This window comes from Lytechinus variegatus, chromosome 11 (assembly GCF_018143015.1).
Source record: "Lytechinus variegatus isolate NC3 chromosome 11, Lvar_3.0, whole genome shotgun sequence".
NCBI classification, from domain to species: Eukaryota; Metazoa; Echinodermata; class Echinoidea; order Temnopleuroida; family Toxopneustidae; genus Lytechinus; species Lytechinus variegatus.
Window position 1 is genome coordinate 7,514,091 of NC_054750.1, and position 27,231 is coordinate 7,541,321.

At 36.6% G+C, this 27,231-nt stretch overlaps 2 protein-coding genes across 12 annotated transcripts in view; both read left to right on the forward strand.

The window, feature by feature from the left end:
• LOC121423669 overlaps positions 1–16,988 on the forward strand; it is a 48,463-nt gene extending 31,475 nt beyond the window's left edge. For both annotated transcript variants that reach the window (XM_041619093.1, XM_041619094.1), the window contains 3 exons: positions 468–544; positions 4,999–5,118; positions 13,372–16,988. In XM_041619093.1, coding sequence (XP_041475027.1) covers positions 468–544; positions 4,999–5,118; positions 13,372–13,569 — 395 coding nt within the window. In that variant the 3' untranslated portion in view covers positions 13,570–16,988. The remainder of the gene's footprint in view (positions 1–467; positions 545–4,998; positions 5,119–13,371) is intronic.
• Positions 16,989–26,343: 9,355 nt separating this feature from the next.
• LOC121424246 (probable ATP-dependent RNA helicase DDX4) overlaps positions 26,344–27,231 on the forward strand; it is a 41,577-nt gene continuing 40,689 nt past the window's right edge. For 2 of the 10 annotated variants that reach the window (XM_041619858.1, XM_041619860.1), the window contains exon 1: positions 26,345–26,845. In XM_041619858.1, the coding sequence (XP_041475792.1) occupies positions 26,813–26,845 (33 nt within the window). In that variant the 5' untranslated portion in view covers positions 26,345–26,812. Of the gene's footprint in view, positions 26,846–27,231 lie in introns of all 10 variants that reach the window. The other 8 variants (XM_041619859.1, XM_041619861.1, XM_041619863.1 and 5 more) reach the window with 6 other exon arrangements.

Genomic DNA, 27,231 nt, shown 5'->3' on the forward strand with positions numbered 1-27,231 from the left:
CAAAGCACAGCATTTTTCAGCATTTTTTGTTACGCCGTCCTGGCTGTATTGATTGAAAAATGGCATGAAGAATGCTGTCTAACCATTGCCTCTGTGGGAGCCTGTGCCGCCGGGCTAGCTGCATGTACATATGCCTGTTCCATAGGGATGCATACGCACTCACACGAAGGCGAACCATTCCAAGGACCCTCGTTTTCACAAACATTTGTAGTTGTGAAGCCCATTACGATGTACCTCCTTTTTACAATAAGCTGTTCCAAAGCCCCCAATTTTAGTCTCGCCCGCAGCACATATCTACCAATTTTGTGGTTTAGTGCCCCCCCCCCCCCCCCCCCCCCCGGTACATGCACATCCAATAATTCCCTCTTGACTCCCAAGAGATATTACCAGTAAAGATTCAATTGAAATAATTCACCCGTCTGTTTTGGTTTTGTAATACCATCTCTTTACATGTGCTTTGTTTACAGAGGAGAAGTTAATTCATCTGGACCCTCATTATTGTCAACAGGTGGTGGATATGAAGACTAGGGACTTCCCTTTATGGGTAGGTACATCATTGACACCCATTCCCCTCCCAGGGTTTAATTCCCTTAATTAGATATATATCCATTTTCATGTCCTGCAAATATATATAATCAAGTCTGTAGCTAAATGTGAGGGGTGAGAGAGGGGGGGGGGGTCAATCGAACCCCATAAAATTTCCAAAAGCAGGAAAAAAATAATGGAGTTGAAGGAGAAGTGAAGGAATCAAAATCCATGGTTTCTTTCAGGAGAATGATATCTCATGAAATACAAGTGATCAGAAAAGTCCTGGGTCTTTGCAATAATGAAGGGTAATTTGTAGTTGGATTCTTTTTGTTGTGGGGGGGGGGGGTGGTGTTGGTGGGGTGATTTCTTTGGGGTGGGAGGGGCTAGCAAGAATATTTCATTACAATGAACATCAGTTGTTGTTTGTTACATCCCATAGGACATTGTTGCTGGCATACATGTACCTGACTACATGTATTGTATTTTTCATGCTTATGGGATGATTGGGATAGGAGTCTGCACATCGTCTGAACAAAAGTCCCATGTGTTTGTTTTTGTGTGGGATTACGAATCAGGATGTGTGGTATTAGCTGGCATACAACTAATCTCATGTGACAGTAAGAGATGAGTTGTATTAGACGGAGGACGGGAGGATACAGTTTGGGAGAGGGTGAGGGTTAAAGGGAAAGAGGGAGGAGGAGGATGGAGGGATGGGAGGGAGATAGAGAAAGAGGAGAGAGAGGTTACATGTACATTAACGAGAAGAAAAAACATTGTCAATGCTAAAATAGCAGCTCTTCGACATGTTTTTAGGTATTTTACTATATTAGATGTAAATTCAAACTTGTGTCAGAATAAAATAGGATTGATATTATTTTTAATTTCCATTTTTTACTCTAACAATGTAAAGGCTCTGTCACATCGTTCTGTGCACATTCTGCCGTGTGACTTGCGGATAATTATTTTTGTAACCTGCAAGTCACCCGCATTGACAGTATCTCGCACGTATCTCACAAGCGATTGCCCGTAGAAGCACACGCAAGTCCATGCAGAAAATTTTTGAACATGCTCAAGACTTTGTTGCGGGTGAGTTGAGGGTAATCACCTGCAACTCACCTGCAAGTCTGGCACACACTAAGATGTGACTTGACCTTAAACTTAGTTAAGAAGAAAAAAAGGTTTTTGATGTGGGGGAGGGGAGGGGAGGGGTAGACAGATGTATGTAGATAGAGGGGGGGTAGGAAATGTTTACATGACAGGTAATTGGATAGAAGAGGAGGAGGAGCAAGAGAGAGAGAGTGAAGGAAGGGAAGGTTTGCAGGATATGGTTGTGCAGTAGGAGGGTAGAGCTAGACATGAAAATTGAAAGATAACATCAGTAAACATAACGTGATAGACTGATTGATCATCAGGGAATGATGATGATCCAAATTAAACTCCAGAGTAATACTGTGGTTTGGTGAATCCAGACTCTTGTGATGGATAATGATCTAGTGTTTCCTAGATCCATTAATAGCACACTCTGCTGACTATTGTAATGGTAGGTGGTTTCAAACCGCCTTGATCACAAGAAACCCCATTAAATTTCGAGAACTTTTTCATGCTGTAAATTGCCTGGTAGTTATTTCCTCATTCACACTGTCCCGAAAATACTCTTTGGGGAAAATTCCCAAACTTGTGAGTATGCGCAGTATGGTCTAAAATAAACGGGTCACATAACTATCCAGAAATGCACAGAGATCATCAAAGGGCATCTAAAACAATGAATTTCAGTTACCTTGGTTTAATTTAGAGCATTATATCCTAGTGGATTAGCCTCTAGACTTTGAAACAGAGGGTCATGGGTTACAATCCCAGCTATGGCGTAGTTTCCTTCAGCAAAAAAAAATATCCACTTTGTGCTGCATTCGACCCAGCTGAGATAAATGGGTACGCGGGAGGAATTAAATCCTTGAAATGCATGTGCACTGTAGGTAATTATGGCAACCAAGCTAAAGCCGGGTTTATAATATCCAAGTCCTTTGGGAGTCGAATACAAAGAGACGTTATGATCATAATGTGCTTTGTCCTGTACAAGAATTGTTCATTGTTAATCTTATTAATTTGAATCCTGCATTCTGTTGTATGAAGATTTTCTTTTAAATTCAGAAATGTCTCAAGTTTGTAGGAAAACAAATAATATGTTACAATCTAAAATTTATTTCTATCTATATGACACATTTTGGTAGTAGATCATTGGTCACTGTTTTTTTCCATAGTGTATTGGGATGAAATACGAAAAGCTGGGACCAAGGACCCCTTTATTTTATCCCTTTATTCAATTGCATCCAACTTTTGACCAAAAAAAATTATATGTTTCTGATTGATGTGAAATTAATTCAAATTTTGTTTCTGGAGTTTTTTTTCCCATTAGATCTAATAAAGACAAGGAAAGAAATTTTTAAAAAAATCTTTTTTTAGAGGGGGAGGGGGCCGTTTTTTATTTTCCTTTTTTGGTGATTGCTGAAATTTTGGGGCTATCTCTTATTCCATATATGCTACTTTGTCTCTCAGCAAGCAATTTAACAATAAATGAAAATATTATTTTACTGGCTAAAGTAGAATATTGATTTTTCTAACTATTGTATATTGTTCGTGACAAATTTTGCTGCAACTCTTAAAAAAAGTGGTCTCCCCTAAGTATAAAATTTAGGGAATTTTTCAGGCAATTGCAAAACCGCCTGTTGCCCTTATGTATCTTCTAGGCCGTTTTCCAGAGTACGGTTTGTACTACTATAGCCCTCATAGAGTCTGTCATTAGGTTGTAGAGGGTATGACTCAATCCATTCTCTCCTATGTCCAACCTCCTTCCTGCATGTTTTCATATTCAAAGAGGAAATTACTTGAGGATGTCATGATATGAGTATAGTGCTTGAAACTCATCGTTGCTGTGCCTGGTTTGTACTTCATTTTGGATCTTGCTGATGTGTTCCTGTTGAAGACATGCTGACAATTCATTTTTAAATGTCAACTGTAGCGGTATAGAGACCCCAAAACCCATTAAAAATTCAGTGGTTGTAATACACGTCGGGCGTGGAACCAGGTGGCAGGGAGTGTGGGTGCACGCTGTAGAATTGAAAAATGTAACGATGCAGGTAATAGATTACCTTCATTGCGTACCCCACAAATGAGCAATTACTTTTCTTTCTCTTTATAGATATTTTTAATTTTGTTTGTTAATTTTTGTTGCTTGTCACAATTTTTAAAAGATGATATGCCCTTAATTTGTGAATGATGACCCTCTTTGCTTGTCAAATTTTGCAGACATTTTCACTCCCCATGAAAATCCGATTCTGGATCCGCGCCTGCATGTACATTATGAAATAATCCCATTCTGGCAACAACAACAAAACCAGGCATTGGACAGATATGACAGTGCAAATCTGTATACCCTTCAGCCATTGTGCGCCAGTGACACTCATTTCTTTGTTATGTTATGTATTTTTTGTTTGTTATTCTGCTGTTACATGTTGCAGAGCGAGTCAGAAGGGGTTAACTTGATAATTGATTAATTGAAGGCTGGTCAGTTATATTATGTGCTCCGCAAAGTCAACTTTCCACAGCGTCCAGTTACATGTAATCATGTCTATGACACACGCCCCCTTCCCACTGATTATTTCCTGTTGGAGCATTTTGGTATTTGTCTTTATATTGAAGAATGGGGTGGAGCGGTATAGTTCGCTTTTTAGAGTATTCTCTTTCCATGATATATTCATTGTAGTGTCCTACTCAACTTAAAATAGTTTTATTTACTAATATAAACACAATATATAAAGGTGGTTACATTTCTATTCCCTATTAACATTTCAAGCTACATAAACATGCAAATAATGCAATCATTAAAGATGATGATCATTTTTAATTGTATTATCTAGTGCATTTTTAGGTCAGTTCCTATTCAGATCATGCACTGTTGGTCCCATGTGAGCAAGTGTACCCAATTTCTTTTTAGTGATATGGGCTATTCCAGGAATCATTGACTTTAGCCCATCATGAAATGGTTTGCAATATGAACATAAAGTTCTTACAGGGGGTAAAATGGGGCATTTTGCAATGTGGAAAAGTCTTGTAGGAGAGTTCACATTTGAAATGTAACCACATTCTCATGCAGCACTTGCAAAATGCAGATATGTACGTCGAGTACTCATTCAAATTTTCCACAGTTTGCTGCACTTAGACCAGGTGAAGTTAATGGGTTATTGGTAGGAATTTAGTCCTGGAAATGCTAGTGCACTTGTAAAAAGCTTCCTGGGGTAAAGCCAGGGTAATCGTATCCCAGTCCTTTGAAAGTACCAACAGATGTTTAATGGTACATCAACTAAATAACATGGAACTTACGTGCAGCTCTGAGTCACTCTTAACTTTGAAAGTGCTCCCAGTATTTTCATGTGGTAATACTACTAACCTTGTACCTAACTTTCTATTTTTCAGTCCTTCCATTGTATGTCACCGCGTAAGATGAGCATCTCTAAGATGGATCCTAGCTGTACCATTGGTTTCTATATAAGGACGGAGGAACAGTTTGAACAACTATGCAGAGAACTTCCAACGGTAAGCTTGAAATGAACCCTTTGAGTACCGAATCATGTGATTCCCATAGATTTTGTAAAGGGGCTACCTGGTTCTACATGTTGAAGGCTACCAGTTAAAGATAAATTTTTCAATTTTTCAATTTTATTTATTTCACTTCCATCAAACAAAAACAAATTGTATACCATATATATAAAAATAAGTATTTGTATCCATTGCAAAGAAACAAAAATAATAATACATATGTTGTGAAAAAAAAACTTACACGATTTGGGCAACACATTGGAGGTTTTAAATACCGTAAGTAACGGTGTATAAACCGCACCCCCCATTTTCGGATGAAAAAAAAAAAAAAAAAATCATCAAAAAAAAAAAAAAAGAAATCATCAAAAAAAAGTCATTAAACTGACTTCCTATCTCTAATATGCATATTTAAGAAAGAGTCAATAGCCAAAAATGTAAAAAAAATATATTAAAGTATTACTGATAAAAAAAATGATGGGAAATCAGCGCTTCGTCACTTATTCTGCAAGTTGCCGATATTATTGGCCAACCTCACACACACGCATATGGTACCGGTGTTCGTTGCAAGTACCGATACCAGCACCAGCATCAACATGGGGGCTCACCCATTCAAAAAGATCGTTCATACCATATTTCCTGCATCACAGCCCCACCTTTGCTTTAAGAATTCTGTCTAGCATTCAATGTCTAAACATGATTTTCAGACACGGGAATATGGGAAGGTTCAAGATACGAGAAATTTGCGATTTACTTCAGGTGTTTTTCTTGTCTGCTTTGAACCACTACCGGCGGTAGTTCTCAGTACGAGTGTGGCGGTATCTTACAGACAGCAAATAGGAAAAAAAATATGCTAGTACCGGTATACTGTGTTTTCAATGGGAGCTCTGGGTGGGAATAAAATGAATACCGGTAATAATAAAAAAAAAGTCGGAAGGAATGAAGACGGGGATTGAAAATTGATTTTAAGATGATGGGTGATAGAGAGAAATGAAGGAAACGCAAATGAAAGATATTGGATTTTAAAACACAGAGAAAAAAAAGTAACGTGGGGAAATGATAAAGAGAAGAAATTTAAGAACAAGAATGAAATGAAGAGAGATAAGAGTTCGAGATAAATAATTTTTCTTTCTTTCTTTCTTGCTTTAAAAAAAAATGAAAAAAAAAGAGGAAATGGACAAAAGAATGAAGAGGAAAATTATAGATTGATTTTAAGATGAGGAATGACAAAGAAAAAATGAAGAAAAGGCAAATGAAGAAATTGCAGTTTAAAACAGAGAAAAAAGGTCACGTGGGGAATAAGAGAGAAGAAATATAAGATTTTAAGGGAAAGAATGAGACGTAAAGAGATAGGAGATCGATATAAATTTTTTTTTTTTCTTTCTTGCATATTAAGAAAATAAAAAAAATAAATGAAGAAAGAAATGATAAAGAGGGAAATTGGAGATTGATTTTTAGATGAGGAATGACAAAGAAAAAAGAGAAGGCAAATGAAAGAAAGAGAGAAAAATAGAAACAAAAAGGGTAGAGTGGAGAAATGATAAAGAGAACAAAGATAGAATGAAATGAAGAGATGGAAATACCGTTAATACTTTTCTTTTTTCCGTAATAAGAAAATAGAATTTAAAAAAAGGATGTAAAAATACCAGTAGAGGGGAATAAATAAAGAAAAAAGATGGAAATTGTAGATTGATTTTTAGAAGATCGAGAGAGGAATGAAGAGAAGGCAAATGGAAGAAATTGGAGATAAAAACACAGAATAAAATAAAAAATGAGGAGATGAAAAAAGAGGGTCGTGATGGAGACAAATCATTATTTCTTTCTTGTATATTTGTGGCCCTGAAAAGGGCCGTTTTGATTATGTTTATCTCTAGCTCAGAAGCCAAAGAAGTCTTCCTCGTCAGAGGAGTTTTCAAATACGGCACGCAGCTCATCCGAGTCGGAGTCATCATCCTCATCGACTAGCTCTTCCTCTTCCCAGATGACGTCATCCTCTGTTCCGTCGAGACTATTCGATATGCAGCATTTCAGGAATGAGCGTCGTATGATTTCTGCAGAGATGCTGTTCCATGCTTCCAGGACCCATCTGCACACCGTCTGCAGATCTGCCTTCCTCTGTCGACCAGACTTGGTGAAGGACTTCTCCCCCTCTTTCATCCAAGCAGACCATCGCTGACGAAGAGCATCTTTGAATGGCTTGTTGATGCTGACGTCGAGGGGCTGGAGCAGAGATGTCATACCACCCGGTATGATAACAAGATCGGTGTTCTTGGCGGCAAGAAGGGCCTTTGTCTCTTCCGTCTTGTGACACCGAAAGGCGTCGAGAACGAGCATGCTGCGTCTCTTGGTGATGCCACCGACTCTCGACCAGACCGTCTTCACCCAGTCTTCGGTGATGTCCTGATCAAACCAGCCTTTCGCCTGGGCCCTAACGAGGATTCCCGCCGGGAACTTCTCTTTGGGAAGAGTCTTCCGCTTGAAGACGATATACGGAGGGAGTTTGCCGCCGTCAGCTGTACAGGCCAGCATCACTGTAAATCGGTCTTTTTCGTTCCCAGTGCTGATGATGTTGACCGACTTCTCCCCTTTGCTGGTAATAGTAGACCCCCTAGGAAGGTCAAATGTGAGTGGCGTCTGATCGGCGTTCCCGATGCGACTGAGTGGGTAATCGTGGAGCCGTCGTCTGTTAATAACAAATCGCTGGAAGTTTGTTATTTTGCTGTCGAAATCGTCAGGGAGTTTTTGGGAGATGTGGGTTCGTCGCCGCATTGAGAGGTTGTGGCGGGCCATGAATCGATGAGCCCACATCTTAGACCCAGTGAAGTCATCAATCCCGTCAGCCTCAGCTATGCACCTTCCTTTGATGCACAGCTCCACGGTTGATAGAGCGTGGCCCTCACTACGCCTCTCTTTGACCCAGTCGATGACCTTCTCCTCCAGCTCCGGCAATCTAGCTGCCTTCCCCCTCATCGCCTTCTTTGTTCTCGGCATCGCCTTCAAAGCATCGCTGTTAGATCGCCATCGCCTGATGACAGACTCGTCCACACCGTGGTGTCGCTCTGCTGCCCGGTTACCAAACTCTTCTGCATACCGGCAGACAGAGAGTTTGAATGCTGCGGTGAAAGAACGTCTCTGAGGCATTTTTGTTGAGGGTAGTACGAGTGTTCAAAGCTGTGCTTGACTGCAGGCTTGAGCTGGAGGGTAGTACGATTGATCGTCTCTGCTTGACCTCTGGCTTGAGCTGGATACCGGGTAGTACGAGAGATTGTACTCTGCTGAAATTTGGTAAACTACTTTTACATATGTCCTGTATGCTTACGTGGGGGAAAGCAGTACCGTAGCTGCGCGGGTACACGCCTAATGCATGCGCGCATCGAACCAATACGGCCGGTAAGTTCTAAAGTGACTGTGAAAATTCACATTACCGAAAATTATCAATAAAATACCTTTCAAGCTTAAATAAGTTTCCTATTCCTTGCATAATCATAAAATACATTGGAATAAAAGAATGTTAGATTACCGGTAAAAAAGCATATGCATTTAATTTCATAATAATTTTTTTTTGCCACCCTTTGTTCGGCCGTCGTCGAATATACTTACTGGTGTAACAAACATGACGTCACGCACACATCGCGTGCGATCCGGCACTCAAAGAATATAAGAAAAGCATAGAAATTCTATTTCTTGATAAATGTCTTTTATGAGAACACCTAAAGTATACTTCATAACACGACAAACATCTCAAAGATTATTTTTTACATATATCATATCAATTTGAAATAATTTTGTGGGATGATAGCAACATACCGGTAACTTGACTGCAAGATATTTTAAGTTCAATTCACATTTGTACTCTTGTAGACATGACCCGTTCATGAATTAAAGAAATTATTAAGACTGATCGGTAATATGAATTTTATTCTTCTAAGTTTATAGACTCTCCATGTTTGATCATCTTTGTATTTTCACAAATTTATCAACACACTCAGTACATATTTGATTTCTTCTCTCATCACATCTCAGTTGTTTTCAAGATTTATTTATTTTTTATTGAAACACATCATGATTTATATTTCATCATCTGTTTACGCCACGGTACACTTGCACACACATACTGTCTCATTTTATTCATCCAATATACCATATGCAACTCATGCATTGGTTGTCATTAGCAATGTACATTTACATTTGTCACATCAAAATTTAAGGCATTTAGAACATCTCATAATATAGTATGCCCCCGACCCCTCGTTAAAATTTTTTACTGGTATACGAATACCGTAAGTACGGTATATGCTACCAGCCTCCCAATAAAATTCACAATTGGTGGAGAGAATCACAGGTTTCTGGGTCAGATCCTGAAAGAAAGAAGAGAAAGTATGGCATGTTTCGCATCTACCAGTAGTTATTCAGATTGAAACTCCAAATAATTTCTAAAAGTGCAACTGAATTACGATCATATACAAGAATAAAGTCTGGGAATATGAACGAATAAAAGGGACAATGAAGATGCACATTGCAAAAAATGCTTGTTCATAACGCCATTAGGCCTTCTTTTTCTGTTCCAAAATTTGCTTAATGCGTGACAGAAAACATCAAAATAATAATACAGGTAATCAATAAATGAATCAAATTGAAATTATGACATGAAGTTCATGAAACTTTCTTCCGTTTACCTCCCTCATGGCACAAAATTGTCAAATAATACCAATAACTTGTCAAATATTATAACAGCCACGGAAAGGTAAAGCGCCAGCTTACGTTGACGTTGCGATAAACATTACACATGCGTGTCTTATTCGGCTAGCCGCACCGCGCTGTTCGGTCGATTGTGGTCTGAACTTTGCCGCGTTGACCTAAATGCAACATACAAAGACAAAGTCACACCACTCAAAATGTCAGTTTCATGAAGGTAGGTGCGTTTGTTACCGTAATCAAACTTTGAGGGACATTTACGGTAGATACCGGTATGCGGTAGTCATAGTTGCTTCCCTTTTATACCCGCGGATCATGCCCCTCTAAACGGCATTGCCCCAAGCGGCTACGCTCGGCCACCCGACGCGAGTTGTAAACTGGTACGTCGGGCCGGGCCGAGATTGGCTTGGCTCAGAGTCCTATCACCGTGTATAAACCGCACCCCCGACTTTGATTCTGTCCCGCCGTGAAAAAGGTGCGGTTTATACACCGTTACTTACGGTAAAGTATAATATTTTTCAATAGAAATTAAATTAAGATGGAAATAGAGGGACCCACTAAAAAGCAATGCTTGTACAATGTGGGCCCCTCAAAAATAGATAACAAAACCAATAACAGAGTACAAATACAGACATATGTAATCAAATGAGAAAAAAAAATAAATGAGAGAGAAATAATACTCACAAAATATGAAATACGAAGATATCAAAAAATAAAGTTTGTATAGGACAAAACAACCCGTCCTAAAATATATCCACCCTTCCCACCCCCCCCCCCAAAAAAAAAAAAAAAGAGAAAGGGGAGAATGCCCTGAGAAGATGGATGGGTGCTGCTAAACGTAGGTAGAACACATGCCATCGTGGACTCAAGCAAACTGGATTCAATGTGTATAAAAGGAGAAAAAAATATATAAAATGACCTGGAAAGAATAAAATGCGCGAAAAATGTGATTGATGCCGTAAATAAATAAGCGGTAGGAAGGCGGATAAGCGGACAGGAAAGAGAAAAAAGATGAGAGGATAGACACAAATAATATATGAGGTTAAAAACCGAGCACAATTGGGAAGGACTTGTGTCAGATTTTTTTTTTTCAATTAAAAAAAAAGGGATGATTTATGTTTTAATTATAGTCTTTATAGTAAAAATGATGACTAACCTCTTGACAGAGATGATGAATAAGATTTAATTTGAGGATACATTATAAGATTTTAATAGAGATAATTTGAATTTAGTCTTAAAAGAGTTCAAAGATTTTGCAGTTCTTATATCATTATGAAGTGAGTTCCATAACTTCGGTCCCTCATATATAAATGTGTTCTGAGCCAGCAAAGTTCTTAGAAGTGGTAAATGGAATTCACCCAATCGCCTTGTTGGATAGTTATGAATGGATTGATTTTTTGGAAACATTGAATGAAATACATTTGGGAGGTTGTTATTGTTATAATTGTACATAAACTGACCGAGATTGAACAAATACAAGTCTTTAATTTTCAATATTTTATGTTCCAAAAATAATGGGTCAGTATGAGACAAATATGCTTTGTGACATATGACACGAAGAGACTTCTTTTGTAATAGGAGTAATTTGTCTAAGAGTGTTTGATGTGTGTTGCCCCACGCTAAAATTCCATAATTTAAATAAGGTAATATAAGGGATGAATATAATGTAAGCAGGGACGATAATGGTAAACAAAATTTAAGCTTGTTAATTATACCAATGTTGCGTGAAATAGTTTTACATATGTTATCTATGTGGAATTTCCATGAGAGCTTATTATCGACTGTTATTCCAAGAAACTTAATATGGGATACATTTTCCAATACCAGTTGTGGTAACGTTCTCAAAATGAGTTTGAATGGAATCCAATAAAATTATCACCCAAGTGTTTGTATTTATGAATGAAAAATGTGTGCCAAGTGGACCTTGGAAGAAAATGCATAATTGCTGAGAAATTAAGCATGGAATTCCCTCAAATGTCGGGTATTTTTCTGTGCCATATTAATACACTGTCCCACATATGCTTTTCTGTGTTAGTGATCATCAAAATTATCGGTTTTGAGCCAAGACTTCATGATTTCACAAACATAATTTTACATCAATGTACCAGATCTAGATATATGATAATATAGTGACAATTAATATTGATTATAAAGACTTTCTCATGAATATCATTGTTTGCTGCAACTACGATATTTTTTTATTATTTTTGGTAAATAAACTTCTTTTTTTTAAACCTATAGAAATTTACTTTTAACATAATTGTACAACAATAGTTGGGTCATGCATATCCAGAGGCCAGAAACTCCCACATAAAAGTACTTCTGAAAGAAATTGTATCAGAGAATTTCATTTACAAACAAGATAAAAAGAGCTCATAATAGAATTAATATCCTCACAAAGTAATAGTATACCGGTAATCACTGTATGTGTTTCGATTTGAGTGCCACAGATAATTAAGGGCCCTTGGACTTTTGAAACTGAAAATTTCATAAATCAAACTTCAAGTGGAGTGAGAGATGAAAGTTTGTGGATTACATTGTATATTTTCAAGGAAAAGAACATATTTAATCAAGATGATAAGTGTTAGGAAGGAAGCATGTGTATCCAATGACATCGTTGAAGGAATTGTCACATGCTAATTGTAAGGGGAATTCCTTACTAATAATTATTGGATGAGTCATCGATTAGAGGCACACCTCTTCTGTTTTTTATTTCTTTTTATCTATTTCTATATTGTCTTTTATCAGGCTAACTTTTTTCATCAACTTCACACCTTTCTCTCTTCCTTTATAGATTTATTCATCCTTTCTCAATTTCTATTTTTTTTTAAATCATCCTTGAGCTCCATAATTAATATCTATTTGGCAAAATGAAGACAATACAAGGAATACAATGATACAAAATACATGTTTCCTCTAACCATTGTTATATGAAAAAGGGGGAAATTCTTTTTTTTTTCTTTTAGTCTCTCCCCTCCTACCACTCCCCTCCCCACCTCTCTTTGTGTATCACATACCCTTTTTCACTCCTTTATATAAATATATATATATGTATATTTATATAAAGGAGAAAGAAGAGAGTCAAGGAGGTATATATATATATATATATACCTCCTTGACTCTCTTCTTTCTCTCCCCCTCTGTCTTTCCCTTACTCTCTTTCAGTCATGCCACCTATTCAGATATAATTTCTCCACTCATCCCTTGCATTCTTTCTTTCCTCCTTATCTATTCTTTCTCCCTCTCTCTCTTTCTGTTTGAAACACCCATCTTTTTCACTCCCACTTTACTGCCTTCCACCCTGTTCGTTAAGGCTCTCTCTTTCTCTTTCTTCTTCTCTCCCTTTCTCTGTCTTTGCCTTCCCCTCGTTCAATCATGCCTTCATTGAAATATAATTTCTTTCCCTGTTCGAGAGTAACAAGGGCAATAACCCATAGCTAATTCCTTGTGACAACTGAGTTTGCGAGATATAGAAAATCTACATCCTGTAAAAATCAAGTCGTATCCAGCTAATATAGATTACTTCTTAATAATCCTTTCTTTATTCATCTTCCCCAGGTTGTATCACCCCTCGGCTCTCATGCTAGTGACTACCCCATGTTTATTGTTAGAGATGGACGATGCGGGGACTGGCAGAACAGGAACACCAACACTAACCGACCCGAGAGGTACCTTAGGGTGCGTCATGTTGATGAGAATGGGAGACTCATCGCCCCCGTCAAGGAATCTGAAGACTTTGTCCTTCTTGATAGCTAGGGGTTATACCCAAGATTAGTAAGATCACAAGGCATGAAGAGAGTCGGAACAAGAATATCAACAATAAAGAGTAGAAAGATGTATGTACCTCAAGGTGGGTCATGTTGATAAGAATGGGAGACTCATCAAGGAATCTGAAGACTTTGTCTTGTTAAATAGCCAGAGGTCACAAGGGATTGTTGTGGGTATAACTATAATCAAATCAAGAACATCATGAGAATAGAAGAAGACTCACCGCCTCTGTCATAGAATCCGAAGACTTTGTTCTTTGAGATCAACCACAAAGAACTAGTGTAAGAAAGCTATTTCTTGGATTGCTAGTGATGCTGCGGTAGAGGACTTCAAGCCTATAATGAAATCTGAGGACTAAGCCGTTCTTGGAATCAGCTGAATGTGATGCGGCAAACCCAAGATAAATACAGGCTATGTCTTGGCAATGCAAATTATTGACTCTTTAGGGAGGCTTCAGGTTTGGTACTGTAAGCTGAGATTGGTGTTTATGCAAAGCCCAGGGTGTAAGTCTCAGAAGTCCAAAATACATGTCTGTCCCAATTAGAAGAGTGTTGAATTGAAAATCCCACCACTTTAGAATCAGTTGTCTAATGAGTTTTTTTTTTTCATCATCAGTTGGTAATCATTTCTTATCTATCTGGTGTTTGTGCCAAAACAGAATGGTGTAAAACTTTTCTGATGTGGACAGCTGGATATTTCGAGTTGTTGTATTATCACTCTGTTTTGTTTTTGACAGTGCACACTACCAGGGGTGTGAGGGTTAAACTTTTCTAATGTCACATTTTTCTTTTGATTTTTCACTTCAGCTTATTCCAGCTTTTCTCTTTGTGAAAGTATGGGAGATCTGTCAATTCCAGCTATTTTTCAACGTTCTTAGGCTTTTTTCCCCCCACCTCATTTTATCTTTTTTTATCTGTGATCTCTCACACCCCAGCACTACACAAACACCACCCACAACACCTAACTTGAAATAAATCTGGTGTTTGTATAATCTTTCAAAACGGTCAAGTCCACAGCACCAAGTTGATTTGAAGAAAAGAGAAAAATCATACAGGTGTTAATTCAATTTAAAAAAAAAACCCCATCAATATCAATTGTGAATTTTAAGATGAAAGGGTATTTTTCTGTTTTTGCTGAGTTTCCTAAAAGGCAATATGTAAATGAGGGAACTGATGACATCACTTGCAACCATTGGCCCAAATTCATAAAAGTATCTTTGAATCCTTGGTCAGCTACCATGGTTTAAGTCTCTCTTTTTTGTTTTCATTTTTACAGTTTCCTGTACACACAACATTGTTCTTAATTTTTAAAGTTTATTTTACTCAAGTTGTACAAATTGTGTTTTTTAATGATCTGTTCATTTAAAAGTCCCTCACTCAACTTACATATTTGTTTATTCAAGACAATATTTTTTTTAATTAGTTGTAGAAAGTACTACTAGGCCAAAATTGTATACTTATTGGTTCTTACTGTAGTTTTCAATTTGGATATTTTCACATTGTCCTTAATTTTCCTGAGATGGCAGTATTGTACAAGGACACATTTTCATGAGATCTCAGGCATTATGTCTGCTGCTATTTTCCACTGCCATGCTATGTACTTACATACATATACCCTTGTTATGTACATTGTGTATATAAAATCTTGTTATCTATTTTGTTTTATTCTGTTTTTTGTGTGTCTTCTAATATTTTTTATTTTCAAAAAAAGTGTGATGTCATTATGATTTGTGAAAGTACTTATTTCCCATGATCTTGCTGTTTCTATGAACAATTATTTTAAAAAAAAAACATTCTCTCAATTTATTTATATGGGTAGAAATAGAATTCATTGAAATTGTGTCCTAGTATTTTCGAGAGATGCATGTGATTAATATTGCTCTTTAAAAAATGGAAAATTATAAACCCATTTTAATATTTTCAATGCTACATGTATGTCTACCCACAACAGTCTAAAATCATATTTCAATCATATTCTCTGTTGATTATTAACATTGCAAAAAAGACATGTACTATACACATTAACTTTTGAAACAGATTTGATTGGAATTCATTTAAAGTGTTTTTTTTTAATAGAATCAAGTATCAATGCAAGTGAGTTTATATCCATGCTTCCAACACAGTAATGATGATGATTATCATATTATTATGCTATTTTAGATAACCAGCATAAATGACAGTATTTTAGTATTTATCATATGATTTTTTTTTCAAAATTGACTGAAAATGTGGATAATGATTGAAATTTTATTGTACATTGTATTGACTAGAAGATGGGTGTTCCATAAAGCTGTTTGTGAATTGCATATGAATTAGGATTGGATGGAAAATATCCTATTATTGAAACATAGTAACTATTATCTAATGATTCAGTAATGGCAACAATACAGATTTGATTTACAGCAACAAATCCACTCTACAAAATACTTAAGTTTATTAAATTGTGGTCAGTAGTCTGGGTCTTTAATATTGAAAATCATTGTTTTGACTAAAAATCTTATCTATTGATAAATGTTTAACTTTGGCTGAACGAAAAAAAAAATCATCTAATACCATATTCAAGTTGTCATTAAAGTCATTCATATCTAAAAAGGTTTAAGAAACTTTTATGAACCCTTTCCACAGAAATGATATTCATGTTTACTTTCATGTGCTCCTATTTGTAAAATGTGTGAATATGAAGTAAGTATCTACATGTATGAAATAAGATGTTGGAATTATACATGTGTGTACAGTATGACATGGAATTATTTTGATTGCATTATGTTTCAAAGTTGTGGAGGAGGAGGTATCAGTAATGGTGTATAAATCTTGAATGTGTACTTATCTTTCCTCCACAAAGTGTTTCGAACGAGCAAATTTATTTTAGATATTTCTTTGTTCCATTTTATCACAGAAAGAATTTTTATTTTATTATCTTAATGTACAAAATAGTTTATCCAAAATTTGATTGTGTACTATCTTTTTTGTATATTATGTCAAGGTTCTTGTTTAAAGAGTGCTTATATTTAGTTATAAAATGAAACATTTTTAGTTAGTTTGTTTTTAATTGATTATGGGATTGTGCAGTTTAGAATTGAATGTAAACAATATACTGTATTTTTTGTTTTAATATGTGGGATATTAGGTGGAATTTTAATTATTGTAATGAGTTATCTGGGTACTTATAGAATTGTTCTTCAAAGTCAATGGTGCCAATATGACCATGGTTACGTTCAACTAAATGCTCTGTAATATACAAGAAAAAGAATATAGAATTACCTAGTCCGTATCCATGAATTTCAACTCGCTCTCATTGTTTTTAGATAAATTTTCTTTCGTTTACTGAAATATCTGTGCATGAAATTTCATTCATTATGAAAGCTAACAATCTATCTTTAGAATGAAATATATCAAATTTAAATGATATAATTTATTTAATGTATGTATATTTTGTTGATGATCATCATTACTGAATTATATGTTTTATTATCTCTGTATTCTATTACTTGCTCTATTGAAGCTCGTAGTTAAAGGTAAAGTCCACCTCAGAAAAATGTTGATTTTAATCAAAAGAGAAAAATCAGACAAGCACAATGCTGAAAATTTCATCAAAATCGGATTTAAAATAAGAAAGTTATGACATTTCAAAGTTTCGCTTATTTTCAACAAAATAGTTATATGAACGAGCCAGTTACATCCAAATGAGAGAGTCGATGATGGCACTCACTCACTATTTCTTTTGTTTTTTATTGTTTGAATCATTCAATATTTCAAGTTTTACGAATTTGACAAGTAGGACCTCCTTGCCTGAAGCATAAAATTTTAAAATAATGGAATTCCACGTGTTTAGGGAGGAATGAAACTTCATTTTACATGACAATGACAAGAAAATCAAAATATTTCATATTTCATATAATAAAATACAAAAGAAATAGTGAGTGAGTGATGTCATAAACTCTCTCATTTGGATGTAACTGGCTCGTTCATATAACTATTTTGCTGAAAATAAGCGAAACTTTAAAATGCCATAACTTTCTTATTTTACATCCGATTTTGATGAAATTTTAAGTGTTGTGCTTGTTGAATTTTTCTCTTTTTATTCAAATCAAGTTTTTGTTGGGGTGGACTTGTCCTTTAAAGAATATAATGTTCCCCATGCATATGAGTCTGCTGGACTTGTCCAATGTAAATTTAGTCAATTTTGCTAAGTATGGTAATCACATATTTGTGAACACAGTATTAATGTAGGTCTGTATCAAACAGCATTATGAGGTTGAAATTAAGGGATTGCTTGTAATATGGTTTCCACTGCCACATTTCAGGAACTATGAGGTTCCTGTATAAGTGATGGGACAATAGATTCCCATGATATTTTCAATCGGGAACTCCGGTGACATCTCTGTACAGATATGACAATGGCAAGTTATAGTAGTTTTATGTTTCAAATTTTATACATCATCACTTTATGATTGCAATGATTATACAGTGAAATTTGTATTTAGACACCACCTGAGAGAGACAGGATTTAAACAGGGAAAAATTTACATGGGGGCTGGGGGCAATTTAGCCCCGAAATGCTCAAAAAAGCCCTGGAAACTAAAAAAAAAGGTAGCCCTGGAAAATCCCCATTCATTGCAATGTTAATGCTCATCCAATGTTGAAGATTTAGGCAATAAGTTGTGAAAAGCAAGACCCCAAAAATAAAATTTAAAAATATTACTCAATTTTGCCTGGACAGGAATACATGTTATTATAAGCAGAAAAAAAATCATAGACAGGTTTTTGTATTGTGTCAATAGTGAATTATGTTCCAGGTACCCAAACTTGCATTGTTTCTGAACAAGTGACCCTCAAAGTGATCTGGACAAGTCTGACTGTACTTCCTTTCACATGCAGGCTCTGACATTTATTTTCATCTGAATCAGAATCTGTTTACAATATACATGTAGATCCTCATTAGCGATTTTTTAATGCGGAAGCTCTTAGACAGCACAATATAATGAGAAGCAATTATATCCTATGAAATGGTATCAATTTTATTGTATGATGGTAAATATACACCATTAAGTTATTCTTCATTTTATGTTTTTATTTGATTTATGTCCTGATTTCACGTTGAGATGCTTGATTGGGTTTTAAGTTAGGCTTACAACTTCACAGTGAGTTTTTAAGAGTGCTATATCTTCCAAGTAAGCACCCCCTTCCCATTCATGCATGCAGGTGCAGTTTTCAGCATCTGTTTTTGTGCTGTGATGGGCAAAAGCAGTATGAGGATTTCAGGTATATTCAACCCTTCATTTTGGAGAAAAAATTCAAAAGATTTGTGGCAAGGAAGATTGGCTGTTGTAGAACATGTATGGAGAGGATGACTGTTCTTTAACTACTTTCTAGGGAGATGTCTTTGATAGTGGTCCTATTCCATCTATCCCCTGCCAAATGTTGCTATGTATTTTTTTTTCTCAATGAAAAAAAAGTCAAATATCAGAGCCTGTCTGGAAAGATTTTGTTCCTATTTTGATAGGCTCAGGTGGTTGATAAAATGTGTGGTTGAAGAGGTTGTCATACCTCGGTCTTACAAGAGATAAAATTAGTCCGATCATCCTCAACTGTATGAAATTCCCTCAATATCATAAGTTTCTCTACAGGAAATTTGCTCAATGTCCTTTGTAAACAGAGAGAAGCACACTGCATTTTAAAGAAAACAATGAATGTATAGGCATTGAGTGATCTGGGGCCCGTCTTTCAAAGAGTTGCGATTGATACGATCAATCGCAACTAGGGAAAGCCAGCAAAATCAACATGAAATACATGTTTGTTCAAAAAAAAATTCTAGATATGAGTGTATATCCATAAAGTCATTGATTTCTTGACAATTTGGTGTATTTTCATTTGTTTACAAAGGACATTTTGCAAATTTCCTGTAGAAAAATTATGAGACTGACGGATTTCCACAGAGTTACGATTGATTGGATCAATGGTAACTCTTTGTAAGACAGGCCCACATCAACCTCAACTGCATGGAAATCCTCCATCGTCACTGTGTTTCCTACAGGAAATTGCACAATGTCCTCCCTCAACAAAACAAGCACACTGAAATTTCAAGTAGATGATGAATTTATACATCACATCTCAGAAATATTTTGAACCAACATGCATTTTAAGACGTCGGCATTGCTGACTTTCCATATTTGTGGTTAATAGGATCAATCACAACTCTTTGTAAGATGTTGGCCTGGATCTGGCATGCATATTGCAAGCCATTTCATCATATAATCCTCTTTTTTTATAACAGGAATTGCCATTTGTTGGTATAAAAAATTTGATTAAATGATGAAACACTGACTAATGATTTGTAAGTCCACATAATGTGTAACGGCCGTTTTAAGGTAAACATTCCCAGGTTTCAAAAGGGGGCTATTGGATAATTTTTTTGCATGCTGTTCTCCTGCAATCTTCATTACGAAGATCATAACTGTAATTTGCATGCACCTGTCATCAGCCAGTTGCACATGCTCAGTACACAGGGGCGGATCCAGCCTTCACCAATGGGGGGCTGGGCCTCTCGGGCCCCCCCCCCTTGGATCCGCCTATGGTACATATACGCTGTGCTGCTATTGGCTACATCGGCACTGGCTCAAACCTCTCCTGACGTCAAGGATCTTTGAACAGCAGTCAAAGCATACGAGAACTGAGAGTCATCAAGGTTTGAGCATTCAGAACGTGGCATTTGCGTAAGCATCGTACTCAACGGGCAGTTGGCGCAACATGCAGGGCTCACTGGGAATGTATACCTTGGGTGGGGGAGTCAAATATATTGCTGTACACATGTGTGACCCAAAAAAAAGTTTAAAGGGGTGTTTTTCAGTTTTGGACGTGGGCCGCGCTTACACTCGTTAGGGGTATCAAAACACTGATTTTTAAAAAAGGAGTGGTTTTGAAAGGGGCCAAAATGTGTAAATGAAGCCTGTGAAAAACTTGTTTATGGGGTGTTTGGAAATAATTTAGTCACGCATGTGTACAGCAATACATTTGACTGGCTCCCCAGGTGTATACCTTTCATATTTTTTAGATAATTTATCAAGGCAGGACTTGAATTTGTGTACAAAAAAAGGTATTGGTACCTTAACATCATAATTTCAGTCATAGAAAGCAACATTTTAATGTACAATATTAGTTATTCTTGATGATTTTTTTTCTCCACTTTTATCTATTAGGTCAAAATGTCTTCCCTGTCTGGGTATTGTATGAGAAAAGATATGTTTTATAGTTTCATTCACTAAAATGAAATGCAAGTCCTATAAAGAGAAAATTGTATATACCCTCTCAAACATTGTACAACGATGTTATATCTTCTCAAATTTGACAATAGACAAATGTATTCAAAGTGGGTAGTACTTCAACAAAAGTAAATACGAAGGGTTCAATTCAAAAGCACAGGATTGATATTGGATCATTGAAAACGGTTCCTCATGAGCGATATTAATAGTATTTTTAACAAAATCCCTGCTCCAGATTTTCCTTTTAATCATTTTAATACCATTCAAGCATACTGGTATCCATTTATTCTAAATGTGCATTTTGTCACGGTCTTGTTACGGTAGTATGATTTAGAGTGGCAAGTGATTAGAGATATAAGGAACCTATACATTCCAATGTCTTAATGTAGTTCATTTTGAGATGTACATGTATATTGTTGATGTGTGTATATAGAAAGATGTCTATGGATAAATCATATATAACTGTTGTTATCTGCAGTTGTCACTAGTTGAATGTAGAATATAAATAGAGCATAAATATGAATATGAATATAAAGAAAGAAATATGTCTTTGTAATGCTTGTTTTCAATTGAATAGCAAAAACTACAACCCCCCCCCCTTTCAAAAAACATGTACCATAACTTTAAAACAAATTTCTGTAGACTCCAGCTCACATTCTTTGCGAGCTCCATCTCATCGGGGGTAACAAAATCAATTTCAGCGAATTCATTTATAATTGAAAATAATTTTTATCTATCAAATCATGTATGCCATGTGAGTTACCTAATCATATATATATATATATATATGCAAAAAAGAGAGGCAAATTTCTAAAAGTCACAAAGGAAACCGTGGTGGACTTTGTGATATAGAATAACTATATTTCTGGTGCATTTAAAGTGCTACAAATCTGTCGTTTGACACCCCCCCCCCTAACACCTATTTGTGTGTGAGAGAGAGGGGGGGGGGGATGGAGAGAGAAAGATAGAGGGGGGATGACAACAGACAAGCAAAGTAGTCTGTTGATATAGAATGAGAATGATGAAGAGAGAGATACAAAGAGTGACAAACAGAAATAGACAACCTGCCATGTAATGGCAAAAGTATCCGTTTGCTACCAAAAACACTATTTTTTTTGGGGGGGGGGGGGGTTTGGCTTTTCTATATTCCTTGAATTTGTTTCTGATTTATATAGCATTGAATTATGTTTGAATGGAAGTGAAATAAAGAATTGAATTGAAAATTATGGGGGGAAAAGAAGTGACCATATAAATTATGATTGCAATATATAATTATGGTTCATCTTATTTGCTAGTGTAATTTGGCATAGACACTGGCTAGGATAATAGCCCGATAATTTATGTCTAGCCCTCTCCATCAGAGATGAAATGAGAAACAAAAATATTTACAGTTTACTGGACCGGACTTGTTGTTCTGGGGTGGTATTCTGAAGTCATTTTATCTTTAAAATATTTTATTTTATCTCTTAAAATGAAATTGGTATTCTGAGATGAGATTTTATCTCTCAGATAAAATTTTAGATTTTATCTTGCGTATAAATTTTATCTTGCGTATCTACAGATGATACGCAACAGAACAATGCCTGCGTACACATACCCATCGCGAATCTGGGGTGGTATTCTGAGATCCATTTTATCTCGGATAAAATAAAATATTTTATCTCCGTTAAAATCAGTGAAATAAAATACCCTTAAAATCTCTCCGAATTGGTATTCTGAGAACCATTTTATCTTCTTTTTATCTCTGTAAGACACACCTATTTTTTAATCAATATCCAATTAAAAACGCGCTTTTATAGCTCTCGCATATCACTCAACCAAATAAAATTCATTCCGCCAGGAGGTGTGGCAAAGGGGCCAGATTGCGTCAATTTATTGACTTCAAATACGCTTGCACTATACGCTTGCGCGTCTTTACGGAGATTTCTTTTTAACAAAAAAGACAATGCTCTTATCTTTTTTCGAAGTCTATATCGCATCTTTTCAAACATCATTTCAAAGACAATATTAGTAAAGAAAAGTCTTATGAAATACTCTCTGATTGTACAGGAACAACGTTAAGGTGTTATTCTCAATAAGTATATAACTTTTCTTCATTTTCATGTCACCATTTGGGGTTAATTCACCTAGAAATACCGGTGAAATCAACGTCGCAGAGATAAAATAGCCTCTACCCTCTTTTAAATTTATTTTATTTTTTCTTCAAAGTAACATGGGCGCAAGCAAATCATCTGCGTTGCAATGGCCAGATACGCGATGGGTATGTGTACGCAGGCATTGTTCTGTTGCGTATCATTCGTAGATACGCAAGATAAAATTCATACGCAAGATAAAATCTACAATTTTATCTGAGAGATAAAATCTCATCTCAGAATACCAATTTCATTTTAAGAGATAAAATAAAATATTTTAAAGATAAAATGACCTCAGAATACCACCCCTGGTCACAGCAACGCAGATGATGTGCTTGCGCCCATGTTACTTTGAAGGAAAAATAAAATAAACTTAAAAGAGGGTAGAGGCTATTTTATCTCTGCGACGTTGATTTCACCAATATTTCTAGGTGAATTAACCCCAAATGGTGACATGAAAATGAAGAAAAATTATATATTTATTGAGAATAACACCTTAACGTTGTTCCTGTACAATCAGAGAGTATTTCATAAGACTTTTCTTGACTAATATTGTCTTTGAAATGATGCTTGAAAAGATGCGATAAAGACTTCGAAAAAAGATGAGAGTATTGTCCTTTTTGTTAAAAAGAAATCTCCGTAATACGTGTAAGCGTATAGTGCAAGCGTATTTGAAGTCAATAAATTGACGCAATCTCACCCCTTTGCCACACCTCCTGGCGGAATGGATTTTAATTGGTTGAGTGATATGAGAGAGCTATAAAAGCGCGTTTCTAATTGGATATTGATTAAAAAATAGGTGTGTCTTACAGAGATAAAATGAAGATAAAATGGTTCTCAGAATACCAATTCGGAGAGATTTTAAGGGTATTTTATCTCATTGATTTTAACGGAGATAAAATATTTTATTTTATCTGAGATAAAATGGATCTCAGAATACCACCCCTGAATAATAAAAAGACCTTAATGTCAATATTTTTATGAAACATTTTATTCTTTTATATATAGTTTATATCCTTCTGTCACTGGTGTTGCAACGAGACCCTCTGGCTCCATTGGCCACCTAAAAAATTGGGTGTCGATAGGTATGGGCATAGGCGGCGGAAGCGGGGGGGACGGGGGGGACGGGGGGGACGTGTCCCCCCCTAAATTTGAGGAGGGGGGGACGGTCCCCCCCTAAATTTGTTGTTGATAACCTTTTTTTTTTTTTTTTTTTTTTTTTTTTTTTTTTTTTTTTTTTTGCTTGTCAATTTATTTTCCTACGTCCCCCCTAAAATTTTTGGGTTGAGAACCTTTTTTTTTTTTTGCTTGTCAAAATAATTTTGGTTGTCCCCTCCTAAAATTTTTGGCTTCCGCCGCCAATGGGTATGGGGGGTGCTGACACAAATATATTTGATTTTTGTTTATAGTGTAGAGGAGATGGGGTGCCAGTGGCAAAATGAGCCGAAATTCTAAGGGATCGATATGCGTTTTTTCCTTTAAAAACCTTTAAGTGAGTGAAGTGTGGAAAAAAAATGTTAGAAATTTTTGATAGAAATATCTTATTATTGACATAATATTTTTACAGGAATGCATGTTCTATCTCTTCTTTTCCTTTCCTTCTCCCTTTTTTTTCCTTGGTCGTAGAACTTTTGGATGTCCATGGCCCCCTAAGTCCCATCATTACGTCACTGTTGGGATAATCCTTGAGACTGAAGTTTTAAGTACATCTTGACTTTATTTTCATAGGTACTTCGTAGGGCCGCTAGAGCATTCATCAGAAATGCGAGCGCGAAGATCAAGCTCTGTTTCCAGGACTCTTGTCGGTTTTCACGGATCTTTCTGAAACATAAATGTTTTATTGCATTTCATCCAGGAATTCTTTTGTTTCTCCATCTGTTTCTTACAGTTTCCGAAATGAACAATAAACAAGAAAAAAAATCGATGGTGCATACGATAATCACAACTACATGCCACATAATTCATCAAAATTATAATAATGTTCTACCGTAAATTACTTGGGTGATGATAATAGTATAATACAGGCCATCGATCTACCGAAATATGTATATAATGTTTATTTATTCATTTTTTTTTTTTGGGGGGGGGCATCACCCGGGATCGACACCAATAATAAAAGAAAGGCCAAATATGTTTACTGCTCAACAGGCTGCTCAGAACAGGCCGACAAATATTTCACTTCTTGTTTGTATTGGATGTCATATGACAAAAGGCCCTGTGTGCAGTGCTATATACCACAAAGGTCATGAGGTCATAGGCGGCGGAAGCGGGGAGGGGGGGGGGGAACGGGGGGAACGTGTCCCCCCTAAATTTTAGGTGAGGGGGGACGGTCCCCCCTAAAAAAAATTTTGATAACCTTTTTTTTTATGCTTGTCAATTTTTTTCCTGCGTCCCCCTAAATTCACGTAGACCCCCCTTGAAACGTGTGTTGTCCCCCCCCCCTAAATTTAGGTTGATGACCTTTTTTTTTTTGCTTGTCCAAAATTTTTGGTTAGCAACTCATAAAAAAAAAACTTTTGGGGGGGCGCTTGTCCAATTTTTTAACTGTGTCCATCCCAAAATTTCAGGTGGACACCCCCTAAATTTTTTGTCTTCCGCCGCCAATGCATGGGGTCATGGGTGGGTCCGACATGCCAGCTAGACCGTTTCTTTTCCCTCGGAAAAAAGTTGTCAGATCTGACAACTATCCTTTATTCTGATTGGCCGAGAAGCACGCAGTTCCTATTGGGCAACAAAACTGTCGGATAAAACAGGACTAGTCGGATTGTCGGGTTTAAAACGTCAAGCGAGTCCTTATTTCATGAAACGTACGCTCCACAAAATTAATCCCAATTAACCAAAAAGAAATAAATAGAAACTGTTTTAAAAAGGTCAAAAAGGAAATTACCAGGGAAAATGTGGGCATGTTACCATGATAACTGATCGACAAGTTTGTAGATTGTTCTTGCTGCCCATTGGTCAAAAGTTTGTTGGCGTGCGCTCTCTCAAGCATGTCGTAAACAACACTCCACGCGATAACTTCACCAGCACCAGCAGAGGGTTCATCCGGTGTATCCACGAATTCCTTCTATTCGGAATTCCCCAGCAGCTCGAGCAGCTTGAGCTCTCCTTTCAACGTACTTCGCTGTTCGCTCCACCATGCGACTGAATCGGCCAATCAAACATTCGGTCCCAATTCTATATGCTGATTGAGTAAAAAACATTAATTTTATTTGTATTAAAGGGATTAAAAGAAGTTAATTTGAAAACAGAAAAACCAAAAAAAATGATAAATTTAATATGCTTTTATCGGCTAAGAAAAAGGTAAAAATTCGTTGTCAACTCTCAAAAGAAAACTTCAGTCCAGTCAGGGCGATGTGCGGCTAGCCGGCGTTCGTTCGGGCAGAGCAGAAACTTGGGCTTGGGCTTTTTACACATACGCAAACACTTATTTGTCACTCACTTCTTCCTCTTTCAAAAAACGGCTCATCATCTGATCATCACTTCCAAAATAAATGTGGTGGTACAAAGGGAGGGGTTACTTTGGTTCCGGCTTTGGTTGCATTCGGGGCAGTGCGAACTGGCTGAGGATTGCCCCCATGCGTTAGATCATTGGTACCGAGTACAATATTACAGAGTTCTTTGTTGGGCGAACCGCTCTAAGCGCAAGCGCATGATCGGATAGCTATAGAGAACCACATGTTTAGCTAGCTGCGCAATATTGATCGCACTTTGACACTTGACTGAACTCATCCTGAATAATTGCACATGCGATGATTAATATCTTGGATTTTTGAGAGGGAATCATTTTGTGAGGCTTTACATGAGTTTTATTTAGCTTGAAATAGTTCATAATAACAAGATGTCAGAAGACTGGGATGCCCCTTCGTCGTCGGTAAGTTTTCTCGTGATTACCCAAGGCCCAACCAAACAAATTTGCACTCGTTTTTCAGTGTGCTGGTGTGTAGCGTTGAAAGTTAACTGTGTGTGTGGTCTCTGACTATGGCCATGCTGCTGTGACTGTGTGAGTGTGAATATGAATCATGAAGTGATGATGCTTCTGTAGTTGAATTTAAGTTACAAACGTACATTGTATCTGTAGACTTTAGGCTTATCTTGCAATATGGAGATCCATTTTGTTAATGTTAAATTTAATGGATCAAAACTGTCTGCTCAGGCCAAGGCAGGTAATGGGGGGGGGGGGAGGATGGGTAACCCACGGAGGGGACCCCCATTTTTACACTCAAATTTCCTTTCCAAGGCATAGCATTTGGCATGCCA